Genomic DNA, 12,240 nt, shown 5'->3' on the forward strand with positions numbered 1-12,240 from the left:
CAGCAATGGATCTTAGTTACAACCTGCTAAGATCATAGAAATCACAGGCAGATTCTTCTATTTTTCTGCCTGGAACAAAATAGTACAACTCCGGTACCATTTAAAAATAATAAACTTTTGATTGAAGTAAAATAACAGCTACATTTCACCACTTCTCTCTTACTACCTCCATGTTTGTTGAGAGTTGCAAGAGAATGACTGGATATGGCAGTTAGGGGAGGAGCTATATAGACAGCTCTGCTGTGGGTGTCCTCTTGCAACTTCCTGTTGGGAATGAGAATATCCCACAAGTAATGGATGATCCGTGGACTGGATACACCTTACAAGAGAAATAGAGATGTTGCTATTTAATCCTTGCTCCAAGTCATTAATAAAAATATTAAAAAGAACAGTGCCTAGTACTGATCCCTGGGGACTTCACTGATTACCTTTGTCCAATCTGAGTATGATCTGTTTACTAGTACTCGTTGCTCCTGGTCTTTTAGCTAGTTATTTATCCAGAAGCTAACATTTTCAGCTATTCCCATAAGATAGGCTGCATAAGATATTATTGGCTACAATTTTGCAAGATATTAAACCTGAAATACCCAATAAACAATGTATGATGTTTAGATCTTCCCTCTACCATCTGGTGATGTGTATAAGATTGGTACAGTATTTGCTTTTCCTCAATATTTCCCTGCAACATGCTATATATTATGTTAACATAGCATGATAAATATATACAACATTTTGGGCTACATCTTTCTATTTGTAGGAATATACACAGCAGAGCAAATATCTTAAAAGGAATATGGAGGTTCTTCCCTAATTTGTCTGTTGAATGGGATAGTTTTCCCTTCTATAATGGTATTGCAACAGACTTTGAAGATGTCCCTCTATTTTTCCATAGTTAAAAACTAGTATGTTTTAATATAAATTAGCATGTTCTTACATATATGTTTTGTTCACTAAGAAATGAGCACACATAGCACATGGAAAGCATTTAACTGCACAGATGTTTAATTTGTTTTTATGCATAAATATGCAGTTTTTCATGTCTGAATAAGGGGCTCATTACCCCGCATTTTGAAAAGACCAATGAGTGCCGCCTCCCTCTCAGGTACTACGGTGTGTGAGGTTTGGAGGGCTATTGGAGTGTGTATGTGTGTATACCAATAGACACTCAACTACTGGGAAAAACAGTAGTAAGCCAAACCAGTGCAGAAACATACGAGCATAAGATATGGAATAAGGAGTATACTGAAGACCCAGCAGGAGGAGGCAAAGGACTACACTGCACTCTGAGGGGAAACAGGCTTTAACACATTCTGAAGAATACCATGCAGAGCTTCATTCTTCACCAACCTCCAGCAGAAGCAAAGACAAGACTAATTTCCAGTAAGATGGGAGGGGTTTTATAGAGCTCTTGGGGTTTGGGAATCTTTTTCTCCTCCTATTGGCCAGGAAGAATAATTCCAAGGAGTAATAGATTGTGGACTCTCCTGTACGATATAAATAACTAAAATGAGATCTACTATTATAAGCTTGTATAATGCAAGGTCACAAAAGGAAAGGAGCGCATGTTTTTTTGTGTGAACTTTATTCAGCACTTTCTGCCTACCAGTGATTGCAGTGTTACAGGGAACAGCTGCAGAGAATTTATTTCTCTACAAATTGAATGCTTTGTTAAAAGTTGGACATTGAAGAAAATGTCTTTCCTTTTTTGATATGTGTGGTCTTGCCATTTAATTTTAATTTAGTTTGCAAAAATGTAAATAAAAATTTGTTGAAGACCGGTATTTAAATTATTTTTATATTTTGGTTTGTGGTGTGAGCGCTGCAAATAGAGAGTTGGTGCTTTTTCTTTTTCTAGAACTATAAATTTGTTGTATAATGTAAACCTCAGAGATTAATGTCATAGGTAGGATAGATGCTACAGTCTGTATTTTCTAGCAAAGCAGACTCCAAATATGGAATCAGATCAAGAAGAAAATAGATTTAAAAACAACTCCAATGCACCCAATGCAAAATGTGGGAAGGACAATTCTTGTAAAATGTTCTTATAACCCATTTTTCATTCCAATAGAGCAACAAGGCTATAATCTGCAAGAAACGCATTTGCATTAATCTAGACACCAACAGAACAGTGAACACAGGCTTTTTAAAACTGAATCGGCCTGAATGTAAGCATATTACAATTTATTGTAAGTCTACTATTGTATTGATCTGTCAGCATCCCTCCAAAATATAAAATATACAATATTCTTCTCCATAGTGGGATGACCAAACTAAGTTACTTACAGACTCATATGTGGGGGGCATTGATGGGACCGGTGGTGGTATACCACTCACTGCAGGTGGTTTCAGGTTACTAAAAGGTTGGTAGATTCCCACACCTGCTCCACTAAAGGTGTCCTGTAGAAATAGGAATAGATGCTCAGCCATCAATCTAAATAGTATACACATATTCACAGAAGGAAATGTGGTACATACTGGACCAGAAGCTGCAGAATATGGGAAGGGTATGGTGGGTGTTGGCATCTGCATATGCCCTGACAATGGTACTCCAAATCCTCCACTTCCTCCTCCACCTTTCTTTACGTCATCTGTGAATCCTACATCTATGAGATCAGCTTCTATACCAGTGGGAACCTCTGCCTTAGAAAGGAAAGAAATATTGTGGAGAAATATGGGCAAATACAAACTTAAACCATTGTTTTCCTATCTGTGTCAGGACATAGATCAATAAAACGTTAAGACTTATACCACACTCACCATAACAACAGAATCTGGCTCATAAGGTACATTGTAATTCTTTGCAATTTCGATCAAGTATCTCTCCACAAGTATTTTGGGTGGAGCTTCAACACTAAGTTTGTGCATAAGCTGTTGAGAGACAGAATGTGACAAAAAGCTTTGGTAAATATTTTTGAGTTAAACAGACTTACATTTCACTTAAAGGGACACTGAACCCAATTTTTTTCTTTTGTGATTCAGATAGAGCATGCAATTTTAAGCAACTTTCTAATTTACTCCTATTATCAATTTTTCTTCGTTCTCTTGCTATATTTATTTGAAAAAGAAGGCATCTAAGCTTTTTTTTGGTTCAGGACTTTGGACAGCATTTTTTTATTGGTGGATGAATTTATCCACCAATCAGCAAGGACAACCCAGGTTGTTCACCAAAAATGGTCCGGCATCTAAATTTACATTCTTGCATTTAAAAAAAAAAGATACCAAGAGAATAAAGAACATTTGATAATAGGAGTCAATTAGAAAGTTGCTTAAAATGTCATGCTCTATCTAAATCATGGAAGAAAAAATGTGGGTTCAGTGTCCCTTTAAGGAATCAAAAACTTGTTTCCTTAAGGACATACCAGTTGCTGTTTCCTGTATGATGTCTGTAATTAAGTGGTTAAATTCTGTTTTATTTTTTAAGATTTTGTTGACCGCTATGATTTTTTTTTTTATGTATAAAGTCTAACTAGTTTATGTGGTGATTATACTGGGGATTAAAAGATATCCCTTTAAATGTAAATATGTGCTAAAGAATTCAGACTGTATAATAAATGGTTATTTTTCTTTTGTTAAACATGTTGAATATAGTAAGTTAACCCCTTCACTACTGGGACTGACTACATTTAAACAGAAATAGAGCCTTGTTTTTGTTTTGTTTTTTTATTTACCAGTCAAAACTATAAATATATATATTTTTACGTAGACAACCCAAAGTATTCTTTAAGTACACTATTGCTTTAGTTACTATTAAATACAGCAGTGACCCCTACACAGAACATATTCACATACAAACACTACCATTATCAGTCACAATAACACCATAGGAGGAGGAATATTTGTGGAGATAGAGATACACACACACACACACATATATATATATATATATACAGCAAGCAGAAAACAGCACTCACTGGGCTTAAAACTTTCAAACAATGTAGTTTATTTAGTGACGTTTCGGAGGGAATGCTCCCCTTCATCAAACCAGTGTTACAATGAGTGTACAGAACATTTATACCCTATACAGACCCCCCCCTGTGCAAAAAAAACCTGAAACTGCACAGCAAAGGGTGTCGTATTGACCAATGTGAGCGTATGCAATTAAAAACTCCTACGTTTTACGATGTACAACATAACACTGCAACGGAACCAAATGTGGGAATAAAGGTTGCATACCTAGGTTAGACTTGCTCCAGGAGAGTGAATCACGTAAAACTGGGGCGTGTGATTTAATTGGCTAAGCGGGTTCGGCCTCTATTGTTGTAAACAAGCACTATGTGATCCCAATATTTGCTCTATCAATCCTAATAAGTAAAATCACTAATGTCACTATACAGTGAAATAGACGCAACCCCGTCTAAATGTCATTAGAATAGGTAACAACCTTAGGAAGAAAACCAGGTTTGGTACGCAGCACTACCTTATCGGAAAGAAAAATAATATAAGGAAATCACATTGTAATGCTGAAAGCTCAGAAACTGCGAGCAGAAGAAATAGCAACCAAAAATAAAACTTTCCAAGATAACAACTTAATATCTATGGAATGCATAGGTTCAAACGGAACCCCTTGAAGAACATTAAGAACTAAATTCAAACTCCAAGGAGGAGAACTTGGTCTAAACACAGGCCTGATTTTAGTCAGAGCCTGACAAAAAGATTGAACATCCAGAACATCTGCCAGACGTTTGTGTAACAAAATAGATAGAGCAGAAATCCGTCCTTTAAGGAACTTGCTGACAACTCTTTCTCCAATCCTTCTTGGAGGAAGGATAAAATCCTAGGAATCCTAATCTTACTCCATGAGTAGCCCCTGGATTCGCACCAAGATAGATATTTACGCCGTATCTTATGGTAAAGTTCTTCTAGTAACAGGCTTACGCGCCTGAATCAAAGTATCAATGACCGAATCAGAGAACCCTTGCTTAGATAAAATCAAGCGTTCAATCTCCAAGCAGTTAGTTGCAGAGAAATTTGATTCGGATGATGGAAGGGTTCCTAAATGAGAAGATCCTGCCTCAATGGAAGTTTCCACGGTGGCAGAGAGGACATGTCCACCAGAAGGGAATACCAAGTCCTGCGAGGCCACGCAGGAGCAATGAGAATCACTGAAGCCCTCTCCTGTTTGATCCGAGCAATCACCCGGGAAGGAGAGCAAACGGTGGAAACACATAAGCTAGGTTGAACGACCAAGGCATCTATCAGTTCGGCCTGAGGATCCCTGGACCTGGATCCGTATCTCAGGAGCTTGGCATTCTGACGAGATGCCATGAGGTCCAGCTCCGGTCAGCCCCATTTGAAAATCAGGGCGGCAAAGACCTCCTGATGGAGTTCCCATTCCCCCGGATGAAACGTCTGCCTGCTCAAAGAATCCGCTTCCCAGTTGTCCACTCCTGGGATGTAGATAGCTGACCGAGAACAAGAGTGAGCCTCCGCCCACCGAAATATCTTGGATACTTCTGTCATCGCTAAGGAACTCCTTGTTCCTCCCTGATTGATGTAAAGCCACAGTCGTGATGTTGTCCGACTGAAATCGAATGAACTAGGCCAAAGCCAACTGAGGCCAAGCCTGAAGAGCATTGAATATTGCCCCCAACTCCAGAATATTGATTGGAAGTAGAGACTCTGACCGAGTCCACACACCCTGAGCCCTCAGGGAATTCCAGACTGCACCCCATCCTAAAAGACTGGCATCCGTTGTCACTATCACCCATGAGGGTCTTCGGAAGTACGTCCCTTGGGACAGATGATACTGTGACAACCACCAAAGAAGAGAGTCTCTTGTCTCCTGATCCAGATCTATCTGAGGAGACAAATTTGCATAATCTCCATTCCACTGTCTGAGCATGCTCAGTTGTAGAGGACTGAGATGAAAAAGAGCAAACGGAATGATGTACATAGCCGCCACCATCAATCCAATTACCTCCATGCACTGAGCCACTGATGGCCGAGGATTGGACTGAAGGGCTCGGCATGTATTCAGAATCTTTAACTTTCTGACTTCCGTCAAGGAGATTTTCATGGATATAGAATATATTAGGGTTCCCAGGAAAGGAACCCTCGCCTGTGGAATTAATGAACTCTTTTCTAGATTCACCTTCCACCCGTGAGGCCTTAGAAAGGACTGAACCATGTTGGTATGAGAACTTGTCAGCTGGTAAGACGACGCCTAGATTAGAATATCGTCCAGATAAGGCGCCACTGTAATGCCCCGCGGTCTGAGAACCGCTAGCAGAGACCCTAGAACCTTTGTGAAGATCCTGGGCGCCGTGGCCAGCCGAAGGGAAGAGCCACGAACTGAAAATGTTTGTCCAGGAAGACAAACCTTAGGAACTGGTGATGATCTTTGTGGATAGGAATGTGAAGATATACATCCTTTAAGTCCACGGTAGTCATATATTGACCCTCCTGGATCAATGGAAGAATTGTCTGAATAGTCTCCATCTTGAAGGATGGAACTCTGAGAAACTTGTTCAAAATCTTGAGATCTAAAATGGGTCGGAACGTTCCCTCTTTTTCGGGAACTACAAAAAGATTTGAGTAAAACCCCTGCTCCTGTTCTTGTTTCGGAACGGGGCAAATTACTCCCACAGCGGAGAGGTCTTTTACACAACGTAAGAACGCCTCTCATTTTATCTGGTCTACAGATAATCGTGAAAGAAGAAACCTTCCCCTTGGGAAGGAATTTTTGAACTCCAGCCGATATCCTTGAGACATGATTTCTAGTGTCCAGGGATCCTGAACGTCTCTTATCCAAGCCTGGACAAAGAGAGAAAGTCTGCCCCCTACTAGATCCGGATCGGAGGCCACACCTTCATGCTGTCTTGGGAGCAGCAGTAGGCTTCTTGGGTTGTTTACCCTTGTTCCAAGTCTGGTTGGGTCTCCAGATGGACTTGGTTTGTGCAAAATTCCCTTCCTGTTTAGCGGAAGAGGAGGGAATTCCCTTGAAATTTCGAAAGGAACGAAAATTACTCTGTTGCTTAGATGTTTTATCCTGAGGGAGGAGACCCTTACCTCCCGTAATGTCACAGATGATCTCTTTCAAGTCAGGCCCGACCAGGGTCTTTCCTTTGAAAGGAATAGCCAAAGTTTGGATTCAGAGGACACATCCGCAGACTAAGATTTTAACCATAAGGCTCTTCGTGCTAAGATGGATATTCCCGAACTCTTAGCCGCCAATTTGGTGATCTGAAAGGAGGCATCCGTAATGAAAGAATTATCAAGCTCAAGGGCCTTAATTCTATCCTGTATTTCCTCAAAGAAGTCTCAGTCCTAAGAGACTCTACTAGAGCGTCAACTGTCTCTTAAAATTGAAAAACAATTAAAAATCTGTGTTGTTAAGTATCATCCTATATCACAAGGGATGAAATAACAATAGACAGCTGCAAACCAGTAAATAAAGTTTACACAGTAAAAATGTTACTATCACTTTAAGTTTCATATATCATCCAATTAGAACCCTCTAAATGGAATCATTGAGCCTTTGACATGTGGGGTAGCCATGCGGCCCATTAGGTGACACAGACTGGCTTCTTTGAAATAGCCATTGCGATGTACACAAACAACCCTGTCTTGTGCCTATAATTCCATTTTTGCATTGAACCGCAGAGCACCGCATGCAAGTCCGAAAACATACTTTATGTGTGCACTTATAAGTACACATACATCAAACATTTGAAAGGCATGAAGGAAAAAAATCATTACTGTCTCTTAACAGCAGAAGAAGAGCGTAATTATATGTGTGTCACTGTCTCTTTAAAAAAATAAAACAAAGAAATGGTCTTCTTGCTTGCAAAAAGGAAATACTGCAGCTCAACTACTGACATTCTAAATAGTAAAATGTATGCGTAGAGTGTCATAATATATCAACATGACCTAAGGCCTCAATAAAAACTGGAGTGTGTATACACAATGTGCGACATTGTTTAATGCACCAGTCATATGTTGCACACAAAAGGAACACTGCTATATATTGCGCGCTTATTCCTTGCACAAATAAAAGCCCTTCTCCATACTAAAATGTTCATTAACAGTTAGGAGGAAGCAGAGACCTCGGCGCCCATTACTTTAGCGCCATGACTCTACCCCTCATGGGCGGTTCGTCAACTATCTCCCGGTCGACATCGATAAGTACAAATACATCATGGGCGTACACAATCATCTCCCGGTCACCACTGATATTGTAACGGCACCGGGAGCGAGCAAAGAAAATCTAAGCAATCTGCTATGAAACTGTTCATGTGAAAACCCCACCCATCGTGGGTGTAAACAACCATCTCCTCGCCATTGATAGTGTAAAGGCACCGGGAGCGTGTAAATAAAAAAACTGAGCCGCCTGCTGTCTAAGAACAGCCCAATCATGCCCATACACATCCATGACACTGCTATTCAGAATGAGACTTAATTTCCAATAAAGTCTTTCTACCAGCTCCCGGTCGCCATTACAGATTGACCCAGAAAGCGCTGGGAGGGAAAAACACACACACACACACACAGACCGTTCCTCACAAATCCCCTAAAGGATAGCCAGTAGTCATGGTCAACAAGGTAATGACTAGTGCCAAACGTCTGTCACGTAGTGAGCCTAACACATGCCCCAATACTGAAATAAGACGCCATGTGAGGAGTCCTTACTGTGAAAAGAGATAGTCCCCCACAACACGATCCAGTCTGCTAAGCTGTCAGGGAAAAAAGACTCTTTACTGACAGAGCCCCTGATTCCCATCAATATGTGTAAGTGCAGGACTCCCTAAAGTATATCCTATAGAGGAATAAAAACTGCACTTACCTTTTATGCTGTCCGACAGCAAGACAGCCACAACAGGTTTCAGAGGTCCATTGGGTCCCTCCTGTGCATATTCATATAATTGATACATCTAACAACTGTATTATGTTCCTAATACAATATTGAGCTAAAAGGCTGGAAAATGTCCCACCAAAAGGCAAGTTGTTTAGAGTTTGTGAATTACCATCAGTTCATGTTCCCAATCACAGCACAAACCTGCTGTATTTATAATCCAAAAGAAACAAGATTATCAGTATTATCTCAACAAGTGGCAATCAGATATATTCTACCAATTCAGAATTATCCATCCATTTGAACTGGCGATGATGCAGAAATTCAGGTGAACCAATTCCTTCCAACCACGGATACACAACATGAAAAACAGCAAACCGCTATATTACCTTAGTCGATGTAAGCTTATGAACAGCTTAGTGTTGCTTTCACACTTTCAGCACTTTAGGTAGACTGGGGTTATATGCTGTGTTACCTTGCATTGTGTGTACCTGTCTCCTCCTTCTTGGGTTGGGTAATAGCACCATTCATACACTTTAGTAATGTTGATATTGCCACAAATGTTCCTTTTAGTATGCAGAAGCAATTACGAACATGTCAAAGGCACTTGAGCGCATAAGTGCGCCTTTTTCGATAGCTCAAAATAGTTTGCAGACAAGCGGTAGCGTTCAGCGGCTTGCAGCTGACAAGCCCGCTGAGTAGCAGCTACACGCGTTTCACCCGTTCAAACATACAGGCTTCATCCTGCTTAATAGTGATTGGAGGATCTCCTCCATTATATACAATTAACTCCACCTTTGTTTAGTATTTTTGTTGCCCGGTGAAATTATACATATACATACAGTATATCATGTTGACAATTGCTACTTATTACAACACTATTCACATTGGATACTTTGCTATAAATATCATTCTAATATTTCAAAAGGATGTTCTCTTGTTACAAGAATAAATATGCATAATTTATTAACTGTTCACATAGATCTTTCTCTCCCTTATCCTCCTGTGTGTTTTTATGTGTGACATTTATGATAGAGTAATAGTTTAGTGCTGGTTAATAGTGGTCTGTTTTCTCTTTTTGTTATATATATATATATATATATATATATATATATATATATATATATATATATAAAAAAACACAATTTATGCTTACCTGATAAATTTATTTCTCTTGTGGTGTATCCAGTCCACGGATCATCCATTACTTGTGGGATATTCTCATTCCCAACAGGAAGTTGCAAGAGGACACCCACAGCAGAGCTGTAATATAGCTCCTCCCCTAACTGTCATAGCCAGTCATTCGACCGAAAACAAGCCGAGAAAGGAGGAACCATAGGGTGCAGTGGTTACTGTAGTTTAAATTTAAAAATGACCTGCCTTAAAATGACAGAGCGGGCCGTGGGCTGGATACACCACAAAAGAAATAAATTTATAAGGTAAGCATAAATTGTGTTTTCTCTTGTAAGGTGTATCCAGTCCACGGATCATCCATTACTTGTGGGATACCAATACCAAAGCTAAAGTACACGGATGAAGGGAGGGACAAGGCAGGAAATTAAATGGAAGGAACCACTGCCCGTAAAACCCAAATATAGCCTCCGAAGAAGCAAAAGTATCAAATTTGTAAAATTTTGAAAAAATATGAAGCGAAGACCAAGTCGTCGCCTTGCAAATCTGATCAAAAGAAGCCTCATTTTTAAAGGCCCAAGTGGAAGCCACAGCTCTAGTGGAATGAGCTGTAATCCTTTCAGGAGGTTGCTGTCCAGCAGTCTCATAGGCTAAGCAGATTAAGCTTCTTAGTCAAAAAGAAAAAGAGGTTGCCGAAGCCTTTTGACCTCTCCTCTGTCCAGAGTAGACAACAAACAAAGCAGATGTTTGACGAAAATCTTTAGTAGCTTGTAAGTAAAACTTTAAAGCACGGACCACGTCGAAATTGTGTAACACAAGGATGGAACAACAATCTCTTGATTGATATTCTTGTTAGATACCACCTTAGGTAAGAACCCAGGTTTGGTACGCAGGACTACCTTATCCGTATGAAAAATCAGATAAGGAGAATCACATTGTAAGGCAGATAGCTCAGAGACTCTACGAGCCGAGGAAATAGCTACCAAAAAAAAGAACTTTCGAAGATAAAAGCTTGATATCTATGGAATGAAGAGGTTCAAACGGAACTCCTTGAAGAACCTTAAGAACCAAGTTTAAGCTCCATGGTGGAGCCCACAGGTTTAAACACAGGCTTGATTCTAACTAAAGCCTGACTGACAAAATGCCTGAACGTCTGGAACATCTGCCAGACGCTTAACTAGCTGACAATCCTTTTTCCAAACTTTCTTGGAGAAAAGATAATATCCTAGCAATCCTGACCTTACTCCATGAGTAACCCTTGGATTCACACCAATAAAGATATCTACGCCATACCTTATGGTAAATTTTCCTGGTGACAGGCTTTCGTGCCTGTCTTAAGGTATCAATAACTGACTCGGAAAAGCCACGCTTTGATAAAATCAAGCGTTCAATCTCCAGGCAGTCAGCCTCAGAGAAATTAGATTTGGATGGTTGAAAGGACCCTGAAGTAGAAGGTCCTGTTTCAGAGGCAGAGACCATGGTGGAAAGGATGACATGTCCACTAGATCTGCATACCAGGTCCTGCGTGGCCACGCAGGTGCTATCAGAATCACCAATGCTCTCTCCTGCTTGATCTTGGCAATCAGTCGAGGGAGCAGAGGAAACGGTGGAAACACATAAGCCAGGTTGAAAGACCAGGGCGCTGCTAGAGCATCTATCAGTGTCGCCTTGGGATCCCTGGACCTGGATCCATAACACGGAAGCTTGGCGTTCTGGCGAGACGCCATGAGATCCAGTTCTGGTTTGCCCCAACGATGAATCAGTTGTGCAAATGCCTCCGGATGGAGTTCCCACTCTCCCGGATGAAAAGTCTGACGACTTAGAAAATCCGCCTCCCAGTGCTCTACACCTGGGATATGGATAGCTGATAGGTGACAAGAGTGAATCTCTGCCCAGCGAATTATTTTTGAAACTTCTAACATCTCTAGGGAACTTCTCGTTCCCCCTTGATGGTTGATGTAAGCTACAGTCGTGATGTTGTCCGACTGAAATCTGATGTACCTCAGAGTTGCTAACTGAGGCCAAGCCTGAAGAGCCTTGAATATCGCTCTTAGTTCCAGAATATTTAATGGAAGGAGAGACTCCTCCTGAGTCCACGATCCCTGAGCCTTCAGGGAGTTCCAGACTGCACCCCAACCTAGAAGGCTGGCATCTGTCGTAACAATTGTCCAATCTGGCCTGCGAAAGGTCATACCTTTGGACAGATGGACCCGAGATAGCCACCAGAGAAGAGAATCCCTGGTCTCTTGGTCCAGATTCAGTTGAGGGGACAAATCTGTGTAATCCCCGCTCCACTGACTGAGCATGCATAGTTGCAG

The 12,240-nt window shown here is 40.7% G+C and overlaps 1 protein-coding gene across 1 annotated transcript in view; it reads right to left on the reverse strand.

Moving 5' to 3' along the window:
- Positions 1–2,056: 2,056 nt before the first annotated feature.
- The window catches only part of IST1 (IST1 factor associated with ESCRT-III), a 47,547-nt gene continuing 37,363 nt past the window's right edge, over positions 2,057–12,240 (reverse strand). Inside the window, exons 6-9 of the mRNA XM_053715544.1 lie at positions 2,758–2,868; positions 2,476–2,640; positions 2,284–2,397; positions 2,057–2,110 (exon numbers count right to left, since the gene is read on the reverse strand). Of these exons, the coding sequence (XP_053571519.1) occupies positions 2,057–2,110; positions 2,284–2,397; positions 2,476–2,640; positions 2,758–2,868 (444 nt within the window). The remainder of the gene's footprint in view (positions 2,111–2,283; positions 2,398–2,475; positions 2,641–2,757; positions 2,869–12,240) is intronic.

Source organism: Bombina bombina, chromosome 1, assembly GCF_027579735.1.
Source record: "Bombina bombina isolate aBomBom1 chromosome 1, aBomBom1.pri, whole genome shotgun sequence".
NCBI lineage: Eukaryota > Metazoa > Chordata > Amphibia > Anura > Bombinatoridae > Bombina > Bombina bombina.